The sequence below is a fragment of the Lonchura striata genome, chromosome 23, assembly GCF_046129695.1.
Source record: "Lonchura striata isolate bLonStr1 chromosome 23, bLonStr1.mat, whole genome shotgun sequence".
NCBI lineage: Eukaryota > Metazoa > Chordata > Aves > Passeriformes > Estrildidae > Lonchura > Lonchura striata.
In genome coordinates, this window is record NC_134625.1 from 9,758,666 (window position 1) to 9,785,476 (window position 26,811).

General features: G+C 47.7%; 1 protein-coding gene and 1 long non-coding RNA gene across 11 annotated transcripts in view; both read left to right on the forward strand.

The window, feature by feature from the left end:
- The first annotated feature begins 347 nt into the window (after positions 1-347).
- NCAM1 (neural cell adhesion molecule 1) overlaps positions 348-26,811 on the forward strand; it is a 93,804-nt gene continuing 67,340 nt past the window's right edge. For all 10 annotated transcript variants that reach the window (XM_021529990.3, XM_077788028.1, XM_021529992.3 and 7 more), the window contains exon 1: positions 348-451. In XM_021529990.3, the coding sequence (XP_021385665.2) occupies positions 397-451 (55 nt within the window). In that variant the 5' untranslated portion in view covers positions 348-396. The remainder of the gene's footprint in view (positions 452-26,811) is intronic.
- On the forward strand, positions 3,326-7,503 carry LOC116184452 (uncharacterized). Its single transcript, XR_004149222.2, has 2 exons — positions 3,326-3,798; positions 6,745-7,503. It is a non-coding gene; the product is annotated as an uncharacterized LOC116184452 (long non-coding RNA).

Consider the following 26,811-nt stretch of genomic DNA (forward strand, 5'->3'; position numbering starts at 1 on the left):
TAGAATAGAATAGAATAGAATAGAATAGAATAGAATAGAACAGAATAGCATGGAGTAGAATAGAAGGCATCCGGAGCGCTGTGCCAGCCCAGCCTGGCAGGGCCCGCTAAGGCAGCCCTGCGGCAGGGAGCAGTGCCGGTGCTGTGACAATGGGCACGAGGCGCGGAGCGCAGCCGCCGCCGCTCGCTCCGCACAAAGCCGCGCTCCCCCCGCCGCCCGGCACTACTTGGCGCGGCGGAGGCCGCGGGCGGCGCAGGGATCGCGGCGCGCTGCGGCCGCGCCGGCACTCAGCGCGGCGGCGCCGGGACGCGCCGAGCGCACCGAGCGGCCACGCCGGGCTCGGCTCCCCGCGCCCTCCCGCCGCCCCGGGCCGCGGCCGGCCGGCCCGCCGGTGCCATGCTGCTGCCGCTCGCCGTGCTGCCCTGCGCCTTCGTCCTGCTGCGAGCCGCAGGTACGCGGGCCGCCGGCGCGCCGCGAACAATGGGGACGGGCGGACCCCCCGGCCGCGCGGGGCTCGGCGGGTGCGCGGCCGGCCGCGGGGGGCGGCTGCGGTCGGGGTGGGCTCCGCCGGGCTCCCCCCCCCCCCCACCCCCGGGCCGCGGGGCGGTGCGCGGGGGGCGCAGACAATGGGCGCGGAGGGGATGCTGCCGGCGGCGGCGGTGTCGAGGATGCTCCCGCGGCCGCCGCCCTCCGCCCGCGGGGCGCGGACGCGGCCGGGCAGGGCGAGAGGGATGAGATCGCCGTGGAGAGGCTGGAATCATAAATTTAAGAAGAAGGAGGAGAGGGAGACGGAGAGGGGGGGGGGAAAAAAGAAAGAAAAAAAAAAAAAAAGAAAAAGGAGGGGCGCGGGGCGCTGCCGTTGTGGAGCGGCCCCGGGCGCGAGCGCTGGTGCGGTGGCCCCGCCGTGGCCGCTCGGGAGCCGCCGGTGACCGCCCGGGTCGCCGCCGCCCGGGTCCGGGAGCGGCAGGTGGGCTGGGAGCGGCAGGATGGAGCGGCCACACCTGCGCCGGCCCCGCCCCAGCCAGCATCCCTGCTCCGAGCCGCATCCCTGCTCCGAGCCGCATCCCTGTGCTGTCCATCCCTGTGCTGTCCATCTCTGCTGCGAGCTGCATCCCTGTTATCCATCCCTGTACTATCATCCCTGTGTTATCCATCCCTGTGCTGTCCATCCCTGCTCCGAGCTCCATCCCTGTGCTATCCATCCCTATGCTATCCATCCCTGTGCTATCCATCCCTGCTGCGAGCTGCATCCCTGTGTTATCCATCCCTGTACTATCATCCCTGTGTTGTCCATCCCTGTGCTATCCATCCCTGCTGCGAGCTGCATTCCTGTGCTGTCCATCCCTGTGTTATCCATCCCTGTGTTATCCATCCCTGTGTTATCCATCCCTGTGTTATCCATCCCTGTGCTGTCCATCCCTGTGCTGTCCATCCCTGTGTTATCCATCCCTGTGCTGTCCATCCCTGTGCTGTCCATCCCTGTGTTATCCATCCCTGTGCTGTCCATCCCTGTGCTGTCCATCCCTGTGTTATCCATCCCTGTGTTATCCATCCCTGTGCTGTCCATCCCTGTGCTGTCCATCCCTGCTCCGAGCTCCATGCCTGTGCTGTCCGTCCCTCCGTCCCTCTGTCCGTCTGTCTGTCCCCGGCGCTGTCCGTGCCGGCGCTCCCCGGGGAGCGCTCCGGAGCCGCGCTGGGCTCCCCCGGCGTTTCTCCGTGTCCCGTCCTGTCGTGTGCTCCTCACCCCGGTTCCCCGTCCCTCGGGAGCATCCCGGGCTGGCCGTGCCATCGCCACCCCGCAGCTGGCACGGCGCTGGGCTGGCAGCGCTCCGGGCTTTTCCCGGTGCCGTGTCCGAGCCCCGGCGCTCCCTGGAGCTGTCCTTGCCCTGCTCCATCCCTTCCTCCGCACCGGCACCTCCCCGCGCCGAGCATCTTTATCCCCTTAAGCCATCCCGGCCGGGTGGGTGGCGGTGGCCGTGGCGGTGAGCGGTGCCACCAGTGTCCCCAGGGCTGCTGCCCAGCCCGAGCCACCTGTTTAACATCGATGCCCACCGAGCCGTGCCCGCCTCTCCCGCGGCACCGCGCCGCTGCTGAGCCCCTGCTTCATTAAAACAAGAGGAAGAGGAGCGCTAATGAGGGGTCTGCGCAGGGGCGAGGGTCGCGCTCCTTCCCAGCCGCTCGCTCCGCATCCCGCCCGGCCACACCCTGGCATGCCAGCCTGATGCCAGCCTGCTCCCTGCGATCGCAGTGCCACCGCCTCCCTGCCACCTCCACACCGCCGCTCTCGCCTGTGGGAGGGCACAGAAAGCGCCTTGCCTTTTTTTCTTTTTTTTTTTTTTTTTTTTGTTTTTTTTTTTTTTTTTTGTTTTTTTTTTAGTTTTTTTTTGTTTTTTAAAGGTTTTTTTTAGGTTTCCCCCCCACCCAAGGGAAATAAATGGGAGTAAGCAAAAGAAATTAAAAAAAAAAATTATCTGCATATCATCTGTTGCCCCACTCAACTACATGTTTATCCAATAATAATAATTATGAATATGGAGAATGCCTAGGGAGCCGCGCAGCTGGAACTGTTAAATCAGCATAAAATGGAGCACACAAAAACCAAATAAAATATTAAAAAGCTAGAACAAAGCAGCAGCAGTGTTTATGGTGAAAGCAGCAGCAAGCACATCCAGCTCTGCTTTCCACCCCAAAGGATGCTCTGCTCTTGTACCTTCTTTTTTTTCTTAGCTGAGCTCACCAGTCTGTGATGGGGGAGAAGGAATTTTGCTTTGAAAGCTGTGGAGATATCAGTGCAAGAGGGTGTTTTGTTTATTTTTATTTATTTTATAAAAAATAAATAAAACATTGTGCTGCTGAAAAAACCCTTAAGCTTAAATGTAAGAGGAGGCAAGAGGGAGATATTTATCAGTGAGGAATCCCTGAGGAAACTGGTGGGTGAGCAGTTGTGGGGTAGGTTCACAACCAAACCGTGTCTTTGATGTCTTTTAGAGTAATTCCACATTTCGCGTGTCTCCCCGTGGCCTGTGATAGGGATGATTTATTTTATTTAGTCTGCTGTAAAATTAAAACATTCTCTGATAAAGTAGATGCTGATTTATAGACGGAGCAGATGGCCCCTCTCCTTTCACGTACATCCTGAGAACTGGGCTTTCCTCAAGAATGGGGAGGATTTTCTATCAGCTTTATCCCCTTAACACATGAACTTGAAAATTCCCCACTTGACTCTTGGCCTGTTTTTTTGGTTTTTTTTGGGGAGGGGTAGGTTTTGGCGTGTGGGTTTTTGTTGGTTTTTTTTTGTTTTTTTTTTTTTTTTTTGTTTTTAAGGCCATTTCATACAAGAGCAACTTGACGAATACCCGGTTTTTAAGTGTTAAACGTTGTGGCTGCTCTCCAGGCTGCAAGTGCCTTCTCTTCTCCTGGCTGCTCTCCAGAAATGTATTTTAAGGCCAGACTGCTCTGCTCTGCCTGTGGCTGGAGAATGCCATGGGGGGGTTTGGTGGTGCTGCTGCTTGTTTGGGGTGGGAGGGCGATGCCATGGATTTTTCGATGCCATGGATTTTTCGATGCCATGGATTTTTCGATGCCATGGATTTCCTGCACGGGCTGCCAGGGAAGCAGAACCCATTGCTGGGGGAGGAGGAGGAGGAGGAGGAGAGGAGGAGGAGGAGGAGGAGGAGGAGGGGATCCTGCATCTGCTGCCATCAGTCTGCGAGGAACAGAGGGCTAGCAGACAAAGCACAATTTCTTTCCTCATTTAAAAGCCCATCCTGCGCTTTTCCTCCTTATTTCCCACACCTGGTGAGAGCACAAAGGCACAGTTCTGGGTTTTTTTTTTTTTTTTGGGGGTGGGTTTTAGGGTGGTTTTGGAAGCGTCGCTTCTGCAGGGTTAAGATGGGCGTTGTGAACTTCTCCAATGGCTCTGTGAGCAGCCTGGGAGGAGCTGGTTCCTCTGGAATTGTGTCCTGGCTTTTCTGCAGGAATTCTGAGCGAGCTTCCAGGAGCTGATGCTAGCAGGGCAGCGTTTGCCGGGTGCACTGAAGAGAGGGTGTTCAGTTTATTTCGTTGTTTGTTTCCCAATCCCGCCCTTTCCCACGGATGCGAAATGTGATGTGAAACAAGCACATTGTAAATACGGAGCTTTAAAAATGACGAGGAAACAGAATTGTGATTTCCTTGCTGTTTACAAACTGGGGGAATGGGAATAACTCGGTGGAACGTGTGTCTGGCAGGGAACTACGGCTCCCAGCAGCTCCTCTCTCCTGGTCTGTTCCTTTGCGCGTGTTTCTTAGGAATTAACGTGTCGCTTTTCATCCCCAAAAATAAAATAAAATAAAATTAAATTTAAAAAAAAAAGCCACCAGGCAAATAAAACAGACTTGGAGCCATCCAGATCACAGGAGCAAATGCGAAGGTCAGCTCTGGGCTGGCTGTGGCTCCTTTTGTTGAGGAGCCCACATTAGCATGGAGCAAAGGGCTGGCTGTGCACGGGGATGGAAATGAGCAGGGCTTGGCAGCCCCTGGGTTCCTGGTGGGGAAATGCAGCTGCTCCTTAGGAGCCATGCCTTTTGAAGTGACCCTGAGAGGCAAATGGCAGCGCCTGCCCCGGCAGCCGGGAGCTTTTCCTGCAATGGAGAAAAAGAGATCAAAATCGAGCATAAAATTCAGATTAAAACAAGTGTGTGGCTTTAAACCACTGCGTCGATGTTAAGGCAGATAATCCCTCTCCACAGAGTCAGGGATGCAGATTCCAGACCTGCCCAGGAGAAATGGCACACACAGGATGGAGTCAGCATCCCTGGAAGTGCCCAGAAAACACGGGACCGTGGCACGTGAGCACAGGGTTTGGTGCTGAACACGGTGCTGGTGCAGGGTTGACAATGACACTTGAAGATCTTAAAGGTCTTCTCCAACCTTTAAGCATTCTGTGGTTCCACAAAAAGCAATTTCAGGAGGAATTCATTCATGGGAAGGGTGAAACGTGGGCAGGGGCTGCCCTGGGAGGTTTGGATTCCCCATCCCTGAGGTGTCCAAGGGGTTTCTGGACAAGGTTGGGTTGCCCACAGCTTGGAGAGCTTTTCCAGCCTTGGTGGCTCTGTGATTCCATGGAAAACCTCCTGCCACAACACGTTGGGCTGTCCAGGGGAGGTGCTGACGTATTTTAAAACACCCAAAGCCACCTGAAAACTTCCTCAGAGCATTTTTTTGGACCTTGTTAGAGATTTGGCTTCTGAGGTTGCTTCTGACCCAAGAATTTGTGGTGCTTCAGCTAAATTCTGACTTGGACAAATGTGGGACATCAGCAGCCTCAGTCCTGAGAGCTCCAGATCTCCAGGCAGCTGCCGGAAAAGCTGATTTTTGGGGAACAGCACACAATGGGAGGTTTATCCTGCAAAGCAAGTGCAAATTGCTTTAAGATTCCTCTGAAGAAGCAGCAGCAGCAGCTGTGGGGTAGAGTCACACAGAGCTGTGCTTAAGAGGGGGGGGGAAGTTATCTGAATTCTTAAACGTGAATAATAATTAGGATGGAGATCTGGTGTTTGCAGCAGAAATCACAGAGCCGTGTGGGGCTCGAAGAAGAAAAAAAATAAGGATGCTTGTGCCTGAAGATGAATGTGTCAGCTTGCCTGTGCAGAATCAGAGCTGGGGCTGGGAAATGGGGGAGATTTTCAGGAATCTGTCATTGCTCAGGGTGGGTTGGGCACTCCTGCCCTGCCCAGGAATGGAGACACCAAAGGTGTGTCAGAGGCTGGGTTGGTGAATTCCCCAGGTCAGTTCAGGCTGGGGAGCAGCTCCGAGAGGGGACAAAGCCCCAGGAGGGGCAGGCCCTGACCCCACATCCTGCATCCCATGCAGGGGTGCAGCCCCACATCCTGCATCCCATGCAGGGGTGCAGCCCCACATCCTGCATCCCATGCAGGGGTGCAGCCCCACATCCTGCATCCCATGCAGGGGAATTCCCTGGAGGCTGCAGGCAGCAGTGGGATCCCTGCTGAGGCTGATCCATCCTCAGTTTTCATCCCAAATCCTGTGACAGGACAGATGCAGGGGGTGTTGGGAAAATGGGAGCTGGCTGGTCCAGTACAACCTGGGTGGAATAATGTGGAAAAGCATTCGGAAATCCATTGAAATGGTTGATTTCTTAAAATGGGGAGCAGATTTGATTTATTTTGAGTTAAAACACACGTCCCTCACTTCACCAGGGCATCGTTGGCCAAGACAAAATCCATTCAAAGGAACTCTTGAGTGCTTGAGTTGTTCCAGAATTGTCAATCTCATCGTGTCTTCAACAAAAACATTTATGTTTTCTTTCTAGCTGAGTTTTTAAGATTGTTACAGCACTTGGATAAATTGGGGTAGGTACTTTCCACAGTTTGTTGTGAAAATCGGGCAGGTGAGGTTAATTCTTTGAAAATGCAGCCGCTCCTCGGTGCTGAGGCCACTTTTGGAGTGCAGGGTCCAGCTCCGGGCTCCCAGTGCCAGAACAATCCGTGGATTTACTGCAGAGGGACTGGAGGAGCAGCTTGGTGTCAGCAGAAGCTGAGACTGGAAAGAGAAGGCTCCAGGGGATGTGGATGTGGATCAGTTCCTGCTGGGAAGGACTGAAGACAGCCAGGATCTCCCCAGTGCTGCCCAACAAACTGGAATACAGCAAAACCACAGAAAATCCTCTCTGCACCTATAAAAACACACCAAAATCCCTATTTTTCTTTTTTTCTTTTTGTTTTTGGCTGAATCCTGGAACAGGTTGAGGGGAGAGATTGTGGATTCTCCATCCGTGGACCTTCAGAACACGCCTGGCCAGACCCCTGGTGGCCTCCTGGACTGGATAATCTCAAGATGTCCCTTCCAACCCCAATGATTCTGTGACTTTCCTACCTCTACTCTTACAAAAATCATCATAATAGAAGCTTATTTGAATATTTAATTTACTTTCCCTTCTTTGTTTATATTTGTGGCATTTATCACCCTTGAATCTTTAGGATAAACAAGAATGTTAATTGTTTGTTGCTGGTTTATGGTTAATTATAATTTACCACATCGATTAACTCGAAATGTGGCTGCGAAGACATGAATGGGAGTGTGTAAATCCGTATCCAAAAATGGGGAATTGTGTGAAACAAAGGCTTGGAGGAAGAAATGAGCCAGGTAACATATCCAGGCCACGTTCTGGGCAGAGTTTGGTCAAAATCCGTGCTTGAAATTCAAGGTTCTTTCCTGAGGAGAGCCCTGGCTGAGCTGTGGAATGATGAATGATGAAATAAAGTGATGAAGATTTTAGACAATGGAGATAGAAAATTGTTGCCTCCAAATCTGAATGGGCTTTTCCAGATGTTTAATATCTCTTGTCCCAAAAGCAACTGTATAAAAAATACTTTACATGTTACAGCAACTGCGATATATTCCTGCAGAATTTAGTTAATTGTCCCTGAAATCAAACTGCAGGATTGTAAATGTCCTTGTTTTATGGGAAAAAAAAAAACCTAAAAATTTATTTATAAAGCACAGCTTTTTGCAGCGAGTTCTTTTTACAGGGAAGATTGATGTGCATTAAGCATTCTGAAATTTAAATCCCATTTTTTTCCCCAGCATATTCAAAGCTGGGTTTCACCTTGCCACCAAGGAGAAGCAGCCAGTTTGGTGGTATTTGCAGCATATTGGCAAATTTGGCTCGTAATAGGTGGAATTATTGCACAAGTTGATAAATCAATCGATAAATAAACGGGGCAGGGACTGAGGGCTGGGGGATGCTCGCTGCTCCTGTCCTTGCATGTTAATCAGCCTCTCAAAGGAGCTGGGATTTGCATTGTACAGCTCCGGGATTGTTGTGCTCAAAAGGGTTTTTATTCCATTCAAGTGGCGGGGCTGGGAGCAGCAGAATCCGGGCAGTGTTTGGGGAAGGACAAATCTGCCCAAAATATTCAAATATTCACCCTCGCCCCGGGGGTCAAATAAAATATCGGCCACTTCTTCCCTGGGTTTTGCCTTTCGGGGTCTCAGCAGGCCAGGATTGAGGGTTTGGTGCCTTTGGGAGACTTGGAAGGGATAAAAGTTAGGGAAGTGGTCGATTTGGGGGTTTGGGAATAACAGGATTTCTGCCAGGTAAAGGGTGGGGAAATTCAGTTTGTGTGAATTAGGGAATAACAGGATTTCCCAGATATGGGGTGGGGAAATGTCAGATTTGGGAGTTTGGGAATAACAGGATTTCTGTCAGGTAAAGGGTGGGGAAATGTCAGATTTGTGGGTTTGGGAATAGCAGGAATTCTCCCAGGTAAAGGTTATGGAAACCTCAGATTTGGGAGTTTGGGAATAATGGGATTTCTCCCAGGTAAAGGTTATGGAAATCTCAGATTTTGTAGGTTTGAGAATAACAGAATTTCTCCCAAGTAAAGGTGGGGAAATTCAGATCATGTGTGAAGTAGGGAATAACAGGATTTCCCAGATATGGGGAGGGAAATGACAGATTTGGGAGTTCGGGAATAACAGGAATTCTCCCAGGTAAAGGGTGGGGAAATTCAGATTGTGTGTGAGTTTGGGAATAACAGGATCTCCCAGATACAGGGTGGGGATATGTCAGATTTGGGAGTTTGGGAATAACAGGATTTCTGCCAGGTAAAGGTTATGGAAATCTCAGGGCTTGTGCATTTGGGAATAATGGGATTTCTCCCAGGTAAGGCTGGGGAAATCCAGATCGTGTGAGTTTGGGAATAACAGGGAATAAGCCAGCATTTTCCTCTGGTGACGTGGTTTTATGCACCTCCAGCTGCTGCTCGGGGCAGTGTGAGGTGAGGTGTTCATGAGCTGTGTCTGTGGGAAAAATCCAGAAAAGGGGAGATTTTGGATCCTTTCCTTTGTACAAATCTCAACAACCCCATAGCTACTGATCCATGGACTTCAGTAGAGATGTTTCAATGGGTGATGGTATTCTGAAGCAGAAAATGGGCAGATAAAAATAGATATCTGTATCTAGATGGGTCCAGATTTACATAGTACAGGAATTTTGCTGCAATGAGTAGAGAATTGGGCTGCAGGCTGGGGTTGTGAGTTCCCACCAGCTCATGTTGTGAGGACAGGTGAAAACTAATCCTGGGTGTGCTGAAAAATCCTTTTGTTGGAAGGAGAAAAATCTGCATTTCAAACAACCAGCGAACATATCAGTGTGCTCCCCGAATGCAAAGCTGTTATCTGGGTTTGTGTTTAATCAATATTATTGAGTTGTTTGCTGAGTCTTTGGTGTCTCTTTGCTTTTTCTCGTTTCATTAACTCTTGGGCACGTTTCCTTACACGTGATTATTCTGTTCTGTGAGAAAACTGGCAGAGAGTTCCCTCCTGGTGTGGATTTCAGGAGTGAAGTTGTGCAAAGCAGCAATTTCCAAACAGGTACCCAAGAGCTGAAAAAGCCTGGAGGGAGATTGTGGGAACTCCAAATGTCCCTCAGACATTTTTGGATGTTCCAGGCCCTGGTCAGAAGCATTTGAGACCCTGGCACAGCTGGAAACAGCTGGGATTTTGGGTTTGAACCATGGGATGAGTTACCAACCTTGCAGGAAGAACAAGAAGTCACAAAAGTTTAGATATCAGAGTAGAAGTAGTCACAAAGTAGAGGGAAGGATTTTTAAGTCCAGTACAGGGGGGTTTTGGTTTTGTACATGGGGGTCAGAGGTTTTAAGATGGATTTGGGATTTGGGCCTGCCCTGTCCTCCCTCTTTCTCCTTCCTCACCTCCATGTTCTTGGTGATGTTGGCACTCACAGATTGGTTTAGAGTAGAAAATCACCATTTAATATAGGTGATAGGCATTGGGGAAAAACTGTAAACATGTAACACGTAATGTACCATATAAAAGATAGAAAATCACCATTTAATATAGGTAATAGGCATTGGGGAAAAACTGTACCCATGTCACACGTAATGTACCATATAAAAGACAGCAGCAACCCTGGGTGGGAGAGAAGAAGCAGTCGGGGTCAGAGAGGATGTCAGGGTGTGTGTGTGCCTCTGCCTGAGCTCTGAGCAAACCACAGCAGCCCCAGGAGAAAATCTTTTAGATAACTTGCAATAAACTGCCTTGAGACAAACAACAGAGACTGCTGAGTTTTCTTTGGAAGCTCGGGTTGGAGGAGAGACTTTTCCACCACACAAAACCACCCCTGACCCGGGGTGGCTTCACCAGGGGATGTTCAGGCTGGGCTGAGCTTGGTGTGAACCTGGAAAGGTCCTTGTGGAAATCAGTCCCTGGAGTGGAGCTCTTGGTGTGTTTGTTGTTGTTCTCTGTGTATAAAATGGTATTTTCTGGGTATTTTTGTAGGGAACGTGAGGATTTTTTATGTATTTGGAAATGTGCAGCAAGACGGGGAGAGCATTTTTCTGCTCAATGTTCATTTTGACGTATTTGAGAGAGAATTGTTGGGTTTATTTGTGGATGTTTTGAGGTGGGAATGGCTGGATTTTCATGGTGTAGCACAGCCTTGCCTGTGTCACTGCAGTCAGAAGGAAGCCCCCAAACCATCCAGGCCTGCCAATTCCCATTTATTTCCCTCATAATTCCATATAAAACCCATTGCACTTGCAGTAGAGGTGAAGTGTAGCAGGAAATACAGATTACAGCCAGTGCTGGTATTTCCCTTTGGTGAGAGCCGCCTTCATATTGTTTTTATATCATTTTTATTATCATTTTTTTATGTCATTCCTATTAATTGTGTGCAAGCTGTGGCACTGCTCAGCTGAAGCACTTAGAGCCCACCTGGGTGTGCTTTGAAATCCTCAAATTGACCATTTGAAAACTTCTTTTCAATGGCTTAACGTGCATCACCATCCCACACAGCCCAGGATCTAGTGAGCAAAATGCCCGCTCATTATTGGCTAATTACAATTATATTGGAGGACTTAATTTTGCACTTTGCACTCTGTTGATAGAGGAAGACATTTGTGCATGGCATTTTAGCAAAATACCATCAACAGCTGCTTGGCCAAGGAACTTTTTCAGTTCTTGTGAGGCTGCAGAATTAAAGGAGCAGAGCTGGTGTGTGCTGCAGTTGTGTTTGCAGCAGATAATCCCAAATGCAGCGTGCTGCAGGGCTGGAGCAGACACGGAATTACTGCACACTCCCTAAATCCTCCTGCACTTTAATCTCCCCATCTTCTCTGGGCAGGCTCGCAGCATTTATTCCCTTTATTCCATTTATTCCCTGCTCCCCCCTGGCTGGGGTTCGTTGGGAATGAAGGAATAACATTGAAATTGAAATTGAAAGGGAATAAAATTTAAATTTATTTATTGTGGACAGTCTGGAACTACTCTTTTTTTTTTTTTTTTTTTTTTTTTTTTTTCTGTAAGAGCTGCAGCATCAGAGATTTAATTTCATATTGATTCACTTCTGGCTTTGCCATTGTGTTTTATTTGGGGATGGGCTTTGGCCATTTCGCTCGCTGATTTTTCTCCATTTCTCTGATAAATGAATAGTTCATGAAATACAAGCAAACTTGGAGTAGTTTGTGCTTCATGCACAAAAATAACGTGGTGCTGCAGTGATTGTTTGTAATTTTAATCTCCCACTCCAGCCTAGCATGACTGTTAGCTCCAGAGGGAGAAATACTGTGAAATATTTCTGTTTAGAGTAAAAGTTATATAGTGTAAATACTAATAAACAAAAAGTTATTTAGTTATATACACCCTGACAAGTTATTTTTGGTTAGAAATGGGTGTTTCTGTTGGTAGGATGCTTTTATTCCTGGCATAAAAGATGTGTTTTTTGTGGTGTGCAGTTTGGTTTTGCACACTGTCAGGCACAAGGAGGTAAATCCTGCTTTTACCCAGTCCCAGGGAATATCCAGGGAGGAATTTTTCTCACCTGCTCACAGCTACTGAGGGACCCCTAGAAAAATTCCAAGTGCCTGCTTGAGTAAAAATCAAAGTAAATCTCCTCAACAACCATTTATTCTTAAATAAATGACTTGTGCTGATCTTTGCTACACCTGGTGAAAAACCAGGGTTTTAATGAAAGAAAAGATTTTTTTTTTTTTTTTTTAATCACCCAGGCCCTGCCTTGCTGCTCACACTGCAATTAATGTGACCTGCTGCTCATTAATGGGTGGGGAGGGAGAAGCACAGAAATTCCAGCTGTGGGAGGGTTTCAATCCATCTGTCAGCATTTTCTGCTGTTCCACACTTTGGTTCTGGTGGAAGAACAAAAATCTCCACAATGAGCAAACCCAGTCCTCAGGTATTTTTTTCCCTATTTCTCTCATCCAGGAGAAAAGTGCACTCCAGACCCTTTCATTGTGGTTTTTTTTTTTTTTTAAAGCACACAATTTCTGCAGCAGCTTTTTGCCATTATTTCACTAAGGAGTCATTGAATATTCAAGGGGAGAAGGTGCCCTTGGAGCAGTCCCTGGAGTGTGTTTGCCTGGGTTTTTTTGGGTTTTTTGGGGTTTTTTTGGGGTTTTTGTTGTTTTGTTTTTTTTTTTTTGTGGCAGTTTTTTTGTGTTCTGGGCAAACACACTTGAGGCATTTCTGCTTTTATCAATGGCAGTGGTTGGTGTTTGCTGATAAAACAACAGTAGAAAGAAATGGTTTCTACAAAAGCTGGTGGGATTGCATTGTTTTCATGTGAAAATCATACCTTGGGGGAGATCTGTTAGTGCTCTCTAATACCAAAAAATTAAAGCTTTTTTTGCTTTTTACTAGGTGTGCTTTGGTTTCTGATAACCTGTCTCTGTTTTAGTTAACATTTTACCTGTTAATCCCCCCTAAAAAAGGCTGAACATGCCAGAATGTGCAGGTGAAACCCCGAGTTTTGCAATCCCCGTTATTTTGGTTAAAAAAAGCCATTTTTTACATGGAGAATTCTTGCTTCATGAGACTGGATTTAGATTTCAATGAGCCCACAGAGCTGTTTGGAACCATTTTTGTTGTGTTCAGCCCTGAATTTCAGGCTCTGCTTTGGTGCTGCAGGTCTGGAGGGTGAGCAGTGCCCTATTCCAAATTTTCTGTGTATTCCCAGGAGCTGCTTTTTATCAACTGTTGGAATTTGTGGTATTGATGATTTTGAGATTGTAGATTTTCTGTCTTTCTGCCTCGTTGCCAAAGAAGAAGCCATAATTCATCTGTGCTGGTTTTCAAGGTTGTTTATTCTTGCTTATTTATAATATGTTTTGCTGTTTGGTTGTAGGTTTGTTTTGTGGGGTAGTGTGTGGGGCTTCGCTTTTTAGTGGGATGTTATAAATATTATATATTAGAAATTATGTGTGCTATGTTTATACTAATGTGTTAATATGTATGTTGAATAATGTGTTTTTAATTTAAATTAAGAGAAAAATGCTAATATTATAGTGAAATATAGAGGGCATGAAGAAGGAGAAAAAGGACAAAATACATTTTTTAATGTTGTTTCCTTTGAACTCTTAATTTAGAAACTTAAAGTTTGATTTTTGCACTTGTGCTATATTTAATAATTACTTAAATTCCAAGCTCTAAGTATTTAATATATTTTGTAAGATTGAAAACTTTTTTTTATTGGACAGAGATCAGAGAAAGTGTTTCTCAGAGCTCTGTACAGGGGGGTTCTTGACCTCTTGCTAGGGTCCCAAGCCTTTTAGGGTAGCCAGAGGGAAGCTTTGGATTCCCACAATCAACCTCAGCTGGTCCATCCAAGCAGCCTGAGATAAAAACAGCAAATCCCACTCTCCTGATTTGGGGCGTTCAGGCCCTGAATTATTGATGGGTTCCTGCAGTGTCCTGTGCGTGCAGAACATTTATTGGGTGTGATTATTATTTAGTGGCACATGCAGAAGTACCTCCGAGCAGGAAAGAAACAAAAAAAATCGAGGTATTTTCTTATCAGGTGAAGGGTTCTCTTATCTCCTTTCCCTTGAAGATTGCAGCAGTAGTGGCACTGAGGAATTCAGCTGGAGTGCTGAGTGAAAGCAGTGCTGCTGATTCCCTGGGAATTTAGCACTTTAAATGGATTAGAACTAAAAATATCCCAGCCTGGCATTGCGTCAGATGCAGGAGCCTTTCAGAGCCTCTGCATTCCCGTGTTTGATGCAATTCCCGAAGATTCCCACCTTGGAGCTAGGTGGGAGCTGTGAAGGGCAGCCAGGATTCTTCCCTGGAGCAGCAGGGTTGGGAAGAATTGTAAAATCCCCAGGGGATGCTAAAGTGGGAGCCCACAGAAGCAGCGTTTGGGAAGGAAAAGGTGATTTTTGTTCCAGAATGTGTAATTCTCTCCTTGGCCATGTGGGAGCCTTGAATTGGTTTGTGAATTTGGGGTGGGATCGTGTGGCATCTTGTTGGTCAATCCCAGTGCCAGTTAATTCACACATAGTTTGGGTTTTTGTTAATCATGGATCTTACAGGTCTTGTTTGTCAATCCCATTTTCAGTTAATTCACTCATGGTTTGGGTTTTTTGTTAATAATGGATCTTGCAGCTTCTTGTTGGTCAGTCCCATTGCCAGTTAATTCACTCATGGTTTGGGGTTTTTGGGTAATAATTGGTCTTGTAGGTTCTTGTTTGTCAATCCCATTTTCAGTTAATTCACTCAGAGTTTGGGTTTTTGTTAATCATGGATCTTACAGGTCTTGTTAGTCAATTCCATTGTCAGTTAATTAACTCATGGTTTGGGTTTTTGGTTAATAGTAGGTCTTGTAGCTTCTTGTTGGTCAATCCCATTTTCAGTTAATTCACGCATGGTTTGGGTTTTTGGTTAATAAAGGTGTGTGAGCACTGCCTTAGGGTTTATAATCCCCAAAGCCAGAAATGGTACTGTACCAATGGAAAGGGAAATAATCACGTTTTGTGCTGGCCTAAAAGCTGGAATTTCACTGCCACAAGGGAGGGGATTTGGATTGAATTTGGGCGTGTGTGCTCCTGCTTTGTTTGGACAGATTTGACTTTCCTAGAGCACTGGGGTGATCTCAGTGCTCTTGGAGAGGGGCTGAACCAGAGAAACACAGAATCCCACTGTGCTAATTGGGGTGCTTTTAATGAGTTGTGGTGTTAAACATCCTCATGCATTATTAGTTCCTCAGCTGCTGGGAAATCCCCATAAATCAAGGCAGGATTTTTCCCCTTATACTGAACATTTCTGCTGATTTTTGGCCCATGGTTTGTGTGACTGCAGAGCTGCTGGCTGCACCTCCAGGAGCTCCCAAGGTGAGTTGCTGCTGATGCTGGAGGTGTGTTCTGGGCTCCAGGTGTTGGTGCTGCAGGTCTGTGGGAGGTGAGGGGAGCTGAGCAGTGTTAAACTCCTCAGTTTGATGGATCAGCTGCCCGCACTGCAGGGAAAGCTCTGAGAGGCTGTACATTCCAGACAGGTGAGATTTGGAAGCTGTGGTCCAGGTTAACATTTTGGACTCCACTAGATGGCACTGATTTATTGTGCTGTTGATAAAAACACATCAAATGCAGTGGGAGACTTTTATTTTTTGAAGAGGAACCATAAAGGAGGCCATGAGGATGCTCAGTATTTATCTGATTGTCTGCTGGGTGCATTGGTAGTTTCCTTCATGACCTCCTGCTTCTGAAGTGGAGTTTGGGATGGGGCAGGCCAATCATGGGCATATCTTTTAAATATTTAGCACTGGGAAGACACCTCTAAATAAACACCTGGTTTTTCTTATCCTCTTTTTGTTGAAGGAAGAAGCTGGGCCAGCGTTGGTGCAGGCAGCTGGGTTTGCCATAATTGTGCCTCAAACCATCACAGAACTCAGGATAAATATAAATTCTTCTCTGGGTTTGCCATAATTGTGTCTCAAACCATCACAGAACTCAGGATAAATATAAATTCTTCTCTGGGTTTGCCATAATTGTGTCTCAAACCATCACAGAACTCAGGATAAATATAAATTCTTCTCTGGGTTTGCCATAATTGTTCCTCAAACCATCACAGAATCTGAGATAAATATAAATTCTTCTCTGGGTTTGCCATAATTGTGCCTCAAACCATCAGAGAACCCAGGATAAATATAAAGTCTTCTGTTTCTTATAAGAAAAGAGTATTCCTGGTGGGTTACAGTCACACATTGCCAGTTCTGGTTTAGACCAGAGTGATTTCAGTGTGGTGCTGCTGGAGGACACTGGGTGGGAGCAAGTAAATAATTATTCCAGCTCCGGGGGCAGAAATGGCCCCGAGAGCTCTTTTGGTAAATCTGCTGCCCAGATTCTCCCCAGGACCTTCAAAATCCCCTTTCCCAAGTGCTCTTCTCTGCCCTCACCAAGCCAGAGCCCCTTTCTCCCCTTTGCAGGGTGAGAACTCCCTGGTGTGAAGTCACTGAAGGCAGAAGCCCCAGCAGAACAAGGGTGGAGGAGCAGAGAGCTTCCCAGGAATCTGCAATCCTGTAATTCCATCTCTCCTGTCCTCTCCCTGCATCCCCCGTGCCACCACATGGAAAGCATCTCCCATCCCACCTGGCCCAGGAGATGCTGAGGATGCTCCAGGAGGATAAACTGCAGTTAGGCTGGGTTCCACCTCGTTTTCCTCCCAAAATCTCCTTTCCCTGAGCTTGAGGGGGAGCTGAGCAGTGCTGCAGCTTGGCCTCGCTTGACTTCAGCACTCGTGGGTGTTTTAATCTGTGCCTCACGAGAGAAGCTGTTCCTGCAGGGAGTGGCAGCTCTGCCTCCCTCCCCAAGCCAAGCCTGCTGTTTCCTCGCCTTCCTTTCAGGGGATTTGCAGTGAAATGGATTTTCCCCAGCAGGTCAGCTCCCTTTTCCATTGGGAGGATCAGTTCTCTGCCTGCCCTGTGCCTGGAGGGATTCCAGGAGCCTCAGATCAGTGCAGCAGCGAGTCCAAAATTCAACATTTTGTGGGTGCTGCAGGTTCCTGCAGCTGCAGTGTGTGGGGTCGCTGCAGCTCTTGTGATTCTTGGGGAATTTGGGTTTCCCCTCCCCAAAAACTGCATGGAGGTGCTGAAATGCAGTTTGTGCAGGTGCAGATGTGCTGCAGGGAAGTGCTGAAATGCAGTTTGTGCAGGTGCAGATGTGCTGCAGGGAGGCAGTGAGATGCAGTTTGTGCAGCTGCAGATGTGCTGCAGGGAGGCAGTGAGATGCAGTTTGTGCAGCTGCAGATGTGCTGCAGCCAGATGTGCTGGCAGTGCCACACAGCTGGGACTGATGTGCTGATGTTTTTTGGCTGTTTCGGGATTTCTTGGTGCTTTTCCCTCCTCCCAAGCTGGAGGTTCAGCTGCTGGTTTGGCCTGCAGTTCATCATTTAGTGATGTTCTCAGGCACAGTTCTCTGCAGTCTGTGGGACTCCTTCTGTGACACTGACAGGGTTGGGTTTTCCTAAATTTTTTTTTTTTTTTTTTTCATTTTGACACCACAAATTTTAATATAAATTTATGAATTTTACCCTTGGTGGGGAAGTATTAGGAGCTGTGCTCTGGCTTTGAATTAATTCCATTGTTTCCTAGCTCTGTGATTTATATCTGTTCCATTTCATTCTGGGGTTTATATATTGCTAATTCCCAATTCCATTATTTCCTGACTTTTTCCCATTGCCTTTTTTTTTTCTTCTTCTTTCTCACAGCATTTGTCTCTTTGTTTGCTGCGTGCTGAAGCTTTGCTATTCCTGGCTAAATGGCCTATCAATAAATTGATCATGTGCAGTGCTTGGGAACAGGCTGGCTGTCCCCAGGGGCACATGAGGACCTGCTGTCCCTTGGATCTCACAGATCTGGTTGTAAATTGGCCCAAAAATTGGATTTTGGGAGCGTGGCAGGGCTGTTGGGTTGGTGCTGGTGGGAGGATCAGGGCTGGCTGGGCGCTCCAGGCAGCGTTTGCTACTCTGTTTTCCAACACAGAAGGTGGAATAGTAATTTATTATCTGACGTTCTTGGCAAACAGATGGAAAGCACTCTGCTGGTGAATTTGCGAGGGGAAGGGTTCTGGGAGCAGGCTTTGCATATGTGCTTCCCCCTTGGTTTTTGTGCATGCTCGGGCAAACAACAGTGAAGTCATTCCTTGTTGTTGGAAGGAAATTTTGAGTGGTGTTCCCGCTCCTGCTGTCGAGAGGGATGGGAGAGACATCCACTCCGAACGTGGCAAATGGATGGGGGAAAAGGGAATAAAATAATCGCTGGGAAGTGCAGGGAGCTCTGCGAGTTCTGCTTGGCTCTCGTCCCACATTTGCATTTCTTAGTTTATTCCAAACCTCTCTACTTGATGTAACGATCTGGTGAAGAAAGAGGCGATGTTAAGGCTGCAAACAAGCGATTAAAAGCGAGCAGGTGAATAAATGGCTCAGGATCAGTGAGCAGGGAACGTGCCCTTTGCAGCAGTGACATGTTTGTGTTGTAGTTTGCCTTTGTAAGAGGGCAATTAATTAACTTGTTTCTTTGTTTTGGTCGGGTTTTTGCCTTTATTGAGTTTCACCCCAGGGAGTTCTCGCCCTGCAAGGATGAGAAAGGGGCTCAGGGCAGGAAAGAGCGCTCGGGAATGGGGATCAGCTTTGGGCAATTCAAATGAAATTAAAATTTGGGCAAAACACGCTCTGGGTGTGTGCCCTGTGCTCTGCAGAGGTTCCTAAAGCCCTCAGGTTATTCAGGAGCAGCAGCAGAGTGTGGCTGGGGCTGGAGCTTTTCCCTGCAGAGCACAAAGCCTGCAGAAGGCAGAGGAGGGGATCAGACAGATGGGTGCTTAACCTAAATCCCTGAATTCCCTGGGGACACCTGGCCCGGGCTGCTCCCGTGGCTCGGAGCCGCTGGGTGAGCGCTCCATCCAACACCCAGGCACATCCGATGTCCCTCGGGGCTGCTGGAGGGGGAAAAGCTGCTCACAGGGCCAGGGAGCCACAGGCACCCAGAGCTCCTGCTCCTGGCAAACCCAGCAGAAACCTGGGAGATCTCCACTGACAGCTTTGGTGGCAGCTCCGGGGGACGTTTGGCTTTCCCTTCTGTTATAAATGAGAATTTATTCAGCCAGATTAAAAATAAACAATAATTTTATTAGCGGTCAAATTCTATCTAGCCAGCCACAAGGAAAGAACAGAGCCGAGCCCGGGGTCGGCCCTGGGTGTGGTACAAGGAGTCAGCCTCAGGAGAGGTTTTCCCCTATGCCCACACACCTCCAGCCTGGTGTTATAAATGAAAATTTATCTACCTAAATTAATATGAAAAAATAAAATATTTATTTTGCAATCCAATTCTATCTAGCCAGCCACAAGGAAAGAACAGAGCCGAGCCCACGGTCGGCCCTGGGTGTGCAACAAGGAGTCAGCCTCAGGAGAGGTTTTCCCTATGCCCACACACCTCCATCCTGGCACAAGCGGATTTTTATAGGGAAAATTCCACCTGAGGCCAAGATTTCAGCAATCAGTCTTTTCTTCTATTCAGAGTCCATAGGTTAATAAGATTTTCTATTTTGGTGATGAGGAGGAATAATTCAGTGTCCGGAGTAAGTGAATCCCTGATGGGATTTACGGGAAGGTTGGATTCACATGGATCTGTCTGAGGATTTCCATGAGATCCATCTTGGGACGTTTATGGGATGATCAACACCTGGAGTCCCATGGAGTCTACACATGGCCCATCTCCTGGCCAAGTCACATCCTTTTACTTGTGACTCAGTTTCCAATACACACCCAGTCTCGTCTGCAAAGGTGGGGAGGAACTAATACAAACGGGTGTATTCTAACAAGTATCCAATATTACATATTTCATACAAGGAATGGCGAGAATTATATTTACTACACATAACACTTCGAACTAAAAAAGCAGCCGTGGCATGAAGGTTGACTGCAGATAAGCAGGAATCTCACATCCACACGTTAACTTGGATATATCCATCTCATTTATTGTAGATTTTCACCATCTGGGTGTTCATTTCAACCTCTGCAGCTCTGCCTTTGTGTCTCCCATCACAGCAGGACCCTTTGAATTCCATCCCTGAATCCATCCCTGTGCTGCCTGGAAGAGGCAGAAAATGGAGATGCCATCACACGAAAAGGAGCCCTGCCTGATTTTTGCTGCAGGATCAGAAAATCCCCCCGAAATCCCGGTGCCACTTCCAATCCACCCAAGGCAGGCAGGAGCCCCGGGTCCCTCGCTGTGGTGCCCATGAGGAGCAGCTGTGGTGGCTTTGATGTGCTGGGGGGACAATGGCATCACTGTTCCAGCCCCAAACTGCCTCTCCTCGCTCTCCTCTTTGTCTGGGGGCTCTGGCAGTGGGGAGGACGTGAGGGGCAACACGAGATGGAAAAAGCTCTGGCAGGAAATTGCTGGCAAATGCCATCGCCGGGACGTCGGGATTCGAGCAGGGATGCGCTTGGAAAGCAGCAGAATTTTAATGCTGGCACATAAATGAGGATGAAGGGGGAAATTGTCCTCATTCAAGAGGGGAAAATCCAGCTTAATTCAGAGCAAAGTGTAATTAAGGGGGGAAAACTTCTGGCATAGGTGGAGAGAGCTGAGAGATCACAGAAAATCTGTTCTTGTGCACAGATGAAATTTCTCTATTTCTCTCTGTTTTCTCAGGAAAACGTGCCCACGTTTTCCTGGGGTGTTTTATGAAGTGGACACCCAGCAGGTTTGGGTAATCCCCTCCTGATTTGTGCAGCGAAATCTGAATTTCTGCAAAATGAGGTGCTTAAAAAGCAGCAAGGAAAGCAGAGGTGGTGGATCCTGAGGAGGAGGAAGGAATTGGGAGGGATGGGGATGGGAGAAGCAGCACCCCAGTGGTTTGGTGTGAAATACCACCACCAGATGTTTCTTTCCCTTGCCTCCCTAAAAGCTCTCATTATTTCTCTCACACCCCAAACCCGTGGCTCATTAAGCTCAGAGATAAATTCTTATTTCTATTTTCCCCCTCATTCCGTGCCAGGGTCCCAGTGAGTCACCTTCTCCGAGGGTTTTTGTTGCTGTTCCCTAAATGACAGGAGTGACTGAATTCCTGCTTCCAGGCATGTAGGAGATCCCACATTTCTGCTGCCATCTGTTACCAAACTTTGCGGGTTTTGTTTTTCCCAGTTTGCAGCAATTTGAGGGAGAGTAGGGGAAATAGAGCAGGTGATTGATTAAAAGGAGAATTCAAGTGGTGCAAAACATGGGTGTAATGACCAGGAAAAGAAGAGTGCCTGGAGTGGGGCTTCAGGAAATTCAGCAGCCTCTGACAGAAGAGGATTTTACTCAAATATTCTGACTCTATTCACCCTGTCCTGAACCAATTTTCAATTTATTTCTTTATTTTCGATGGTGTCTGGCTGTAATTGCAGCTCATTATCTCTGTTGTGATGCAGGCAGGGGCAAGGGTGTCCCAGGAGGTGCAGGCTGGTAACAAAAATCACCTTGCAAGTGAGCTCTGAGTGCCAGCCCTGCCTCCAGAGTGCATTTTTTAATGAGCTCAGCCGTGGAAAGATCCATTGTTCCCTGCACAGACAATTGCTGGCTTGTGCTGTTTGTGGTTCTCTGCTTGGGCACAATTCTTGCTTTCTGTGGGAATTGTCCTTTCTCTCCAGCAGAGACAAAAAAAGGGGAAAAAAAAAAAAGGAATAAAACCCCCATCGAAATACATCTTTAATTATTTGTGTTTTAGTGATAAGAGCTCTCACTTCATTATGTGATGCTTGAAGCAGACTTTGGAACATGGATGAGCAAACAACACTTTGTGCTTTTCCCACAGGGGAAGAAAATGTTTCTTAAAACTGAAATCCCCCATCATTCATGAGTCAGGGCTGATTTTAGGAAGGAGTTGATTGGACATGAATTACGTAGATGCTACTCCAGAGTTGAAATTATCTCGGGTTACTGTGGGTATTTTTATCTGTGCAGCTGCAGGATTGAAGGCAGAACTGTGCCTACAGCTCTGCTCTCTGTAAAGGAGAATTTATACCAGAACATTTTAATCTTTCCCTTCAAATATTCAATTAGCAAGCTTTGATTTTTATCTTTTTCTGGCACGCAGACAGATTGCACCTGCACTTTGGATTCCCTCACCACGCTGACTTAGGCACCAAATCCTTTTTTCCCCTCCCTGCATGAGGAGTGTGAATTCACTGGGCACATCTGTCCCCAGATGTGAGGGTCAGCTTTGGTTCAGGGTTGTGCTTTTGGCTCTTTCTGCATTGAACCTGGGGTTATTTTTGGTATTTCAGGGTGGAATTGTGCTAAAACCTGAGAGAGGAGCAGATGGATCTCAGCTGGTTCCATCCTGGGGCTCCTCAAAGTCTGGTTTTGTACGCCCTGGACCCTTTTATCCTGTTACAGCCTTGATTTATTTATTTATTAATAATTTTTTTCCCCCTAGAAGGCACAGGACATTTATTAAGAGCTGTGAATGGTCTTGTTCATGTGTTTTTGGAACCTTTTTAGGGAAGAGCAGCCTGAAACTGTTCCTGCTGTGCTTCTCACCTCGTGGATGTGGCAGGGAGTGTCCAGATGCAGGCAGGGAACGATGGACACACAATCCCAGAGCAGCTTTGGCTGCTCTGCCCCGTGTCAGGTATTATTAGCTGTGCTGAGCACCAAATCCATCCAAATCCAGCAGCTAATCCCCTTGTTTAAAGGAAATTCTAATGCTGCACGGTGTCAGAAATGTTTGGTGGTGCCTCGGAGCACGTTGTGTGCTTCCTGAGGATTTTGGTTGAGCTTGGGTCGCCCTCAGGATGATTTGGTTTGCTGGAATATCACTCGGACTGAGTCAAGGAATTAAATGAGTGTGACAGTGGCAGCCCTGGGGAGAGCAGACCTGGCTGCTGCTGCAGTGCAAAGTGAGCATGACTGGGGTGAGGAGGTGATGAGAACAACGTCAGCCAGAGAATGATGAACAGTGAGGAACTGTTCTCTTAAAAAGCCACTGCAAGCCTTGCTGGGTGGTCTCAGCGTGGCAGACACCAAGTCTGGGAGCAGGCAGTGATTATTTGCTGCAGGAGATGTGTCTGTACCTGGCTGATGGCCTCACAAGAGCAATCCTTCACTGAGCAGCGAGGAGATCAGAAAATCCAAATATTTTGATGCGGGTTCAGCCCGAAATGAGCTTTCCTGAGCATCCCCAGGGCATTTCCAGGGTCCTGGCAGTGCTGAGCATCCTGCAGGGCTGCTGGCCCAGCCTGCAGAGGGTGGTCCTGGTGGAGCAGCCCCTGATGGAACATCTGATGGGATATCTGATGGAGCAGCTCCTGATGGAACAACTGATGGGATGGAGCAGCTCCTGATGGAGCAGCCTGCATCCTGGGCTGTGTCCTGCATCCCAGGGGTTTGTTCTGCATCCCAGGGGTTTTTCCTCCATCCAGGGGCTGTGTCCTGCACCCCAGTGTTTGTGTCTTCCATCCCAGATCTGTCCCCTGCACCCAGGGCTGCTCCTGCCTCCAGGTGTCCTCTCTTGGCTGATCAAATGGGATGCTCCAGGAGGGGCAGTTCTGCCCACGCTGGATTTTCTGCCCTTAAAAAGCAAATCCCAGCTGGGAGCATTTGCAGAGCAGGGCCTGAGTTTCTCGCTCTGAGAGCAGGCTGGGTGTCCCTTCCTCACCTGCAGAGCCTGATGCTGACTAAAATGCTAAAATGTGCATTAAATCCCTCGTGTTTCCCTGCATATCCTCTTAGGCACAGCTGCCAACATCTGTGATGGCCCCATGAACCCTTCTGGGAACATTTTCTCCCTGTGTTATTTCTCAGAGAAGTTATTGAGGGTTTATATTGAGTTTTTATATTGAGTTTTTCACCTTCAGGTGCTTCTGGAAAACTCAGTGGAGATCAGTTGGCCGCAATTGGACAGGATGTTTGTTCTGTGGAATCTGATTTCAGGGGGTGCTGTGGGAAGCCAGAGCACCCCAATAAAAACCCTTCTCCCTGGGGAAGCTGAACCCCACGCTGAATTCCTGCCTGCCCTGCAATCCACCAGCTTGGCCAAAAATGCCATTTTGATGTAAAATGATGTAAACTGAGCAGGAAAGCCCTGCTCAGCACAGACGCCCTTTTCCAGCACTGGGTTCCTTGTGCAAGGAAAACCATCCCATGCAGCCAGAGGAGGGAGAAGCGGAAATTATGGGATGCCAGCAGTGCTGTATAGGAGCCTTTCACTGCCTGCCCACAGAGCACTTCCAGAACAACTCGGAGCCAACACTTCCCTTGGCAGCAGCTGCTTGATTTTTATTTTTTTTTTTAATTTAATTTAAATTATCATCTCCCGCAGACAATCCTGACTCCAGGTCCTTGGTTTGAGGCTTCTCCACACCAGGCACATGAGGCTGCTCCCGTTGGATGTGAGCAGCTTCAATCCCTGGGAATCCTTGATTGTGGCGAGGATTTTGGCAGTGCTGGGAGTTAATTTATTATAACGTGATGTTAATAACGTGATGTTGCTGGAATTTTCCATGAGTGGGAAAGCTTCTCCTTCTGTATCTTTTTTGGAAGTTGTGTGGTTGAGGGGGTTGGGAGCATATCCTGAAATAAGTGGCAGGAACTGGAATATCTGAATGGGGTGGGGAAGCTGGTGAGTCCCTGGGAATGGGATATTCCTTGGGCTTTTGGGAAGGCAGCATTTTGGGGTCAGAGTTGGCTTCCAGGATTGCTATAATTGGAGAGGCAGCTGATTTTACCCGTTTTCCCCTGCTAAAAAGCCATTTCTGAGCCCTCAGGCAGGTTGGTGTCCCTGGGAAGAGGTTTCCCTGTTCCGTGTGCAGGGAGGGAGCTGGGGCAGCACAATCCTGCAGGGAATTTCCTGATCCTCCCAAGGTGTGGGGAGCTCACAGAGCTTCCTTGCATGTCCCAGCTCTGCCAGGGACAGACGTGCGTTTAAACCGTGGCTAAAAAATGATAATTGTGCAAACAAAACAGGCATTGAGCTGTGAAGGAAGGCAGGATTCAGTGCAGGGAACAGAATGTGCCCGTTCACATGCAAGAATTCCAGCCTTGGGGTTTCTGATGGGTTTTTAATTGCTGTAAGCAGTGCCCTGTGTGTGTGTGCAGGGCTCACAGGGGCTGTGCTGGATTTAAAACATTCTCCTTCCCGTGCCACTTGAATTTCCAGTTGGTTCCTTTTCTCTCCCCTAAATGAGCACCGTGCCAAAGGTGTTTTCCTGCTTCTGGGAGGAGATTTCACTGTTAATTCACAGGCAGAGAGGCTGAAGGGGTGCAGCCGCTGCTGCCAGTCCCAGCCTTTGGGAAATGCAGCTTGGATTATTTCTGGAATTCTCCAGCTGCTCTTCCCAAGCCTTGCCATCATCCTCAGTGAACACAAATGCTGGGGATGTGTCGGAGCCCAGCACTTCCCCCTGGCTGCCCCCAGACCCTGGCAGGGGTTTGGAGACCCTGACACGAAGTCAAAACCACCTGTGGCTTTGATTTTAGCCCATGGAAAAAGCTGCCAATGTTGTATGAGGAATTACAAGCCACAAGGGTTTGAGTAGTGTGGGAGTTGGATTAACACGGGGTGGAAAAGTAGAATTTTAGGGTTTTAAGATAAGGGGTTCAAAGGGACAAGATGGAGGGATTTGGGTGTATCCTGACCTTCTTCTCCTTCTCCTTGCCCTCCATGTCTTGCTGTGCTGGTGATACTTTTCTGTTGGTTTAAGGTAGAGACACCCTCTCTAACATAAATGATTGATACTGGCACAATATTGTAAAGATAATACAGGTAGGTTTGGGTAAAAAACACCGCCCTGAGGGCAGACAGAATGCCATGGCCGAGCTGCTGGCCAGAGCTCAGCAGGTCAGAGAAAGAATGTTCTGGATAAGCTAAAATAAACAGCCTTGAGAAGCTGATCCTGCACATTCAGACTTCTCCTTTGGCTGCAGGGCTGGGAAAAAAGGACTTTTACACTCCTGGGGTCATCCCAACACCCAGATCCCAAGAGGGACTCTGCACATCTGCCTGGACAGGAGCCCTGGCAGCACTCGTGGGTGTAATTAGTGGCTGTGGCCCTAATGAAGGTGGCAGTGTCCCACAAGGACAAACCCCATTCCCGTTGTTCCTCTCCAGTGGAAGCTCCCAGAGCTCGGGGCAGGATTTGGCTGCACTTTGTGCCTTGTGATGCCCCAGAATGAACAAGAGACTATTCATGGCCTGAGTTTCCCTACAGAGACAATATGGAAAATAAGGAAATTCCACCATTTCTTGTCGCCAGACATACTTCAGTTTGAGTTTTCCTTGTTTTCCCTCTTCCTGGGTTAGAAATCATATTGCCTCTCCTTTTTTTTTTTTTTTTTTTTTTTTGGTTCCTCCCAAGGGCTGCATAGCATTTTTCAATAATTGAATGTATATTCAATGCTCTTAAATAATAGAATGTCTATTCAGTGCTTTTAAATAATAGAATGTATATTCAGTGTTGCAAAAAAAACCCTTGGGATTGTATTTTGGGAGTCAGTGGCTGTGTTGGATCCTTGACTGTGACATTTCTATGTGAGAAATCTTTCTGAAATGAATTCTTGAATGGGACTCATTGGAAAACAAACACAGCTATACATTATTTACTTTTGAAGGGAAAAAATGGTAAAAAATGGTACAAACAACCCAAAAGTGCTTTAGGTTTTTACAGCTCCCCACGCAGGCAGAAAATGTTTGTGGTGGGACAGGTGAGCTTGGGGAAGGTGCATTGATTTTTAATCCATGATCAGGGAATCCAATTGCATCAGCTGTGCCCCTGTAGGATCACTTCTACACAGCCCTTTCCTTTCCCTCCTCATTTTCACTGCAGCTCATTTTTTCCTGGTGTTTCATTCTTTATCATCTGTTCCCTTTTCAAAATAATTAAGGAATGAAACATATGATTTATGGCAATTATCTTGCACATTAGAGGGGGGAAATACACAGTTTGTCTGGTTGCTTTGGTGTTGCAGTTTGCAGAGTTGATAAGCAGCCCCAATTTCCTGACACATTCATTTTTCAA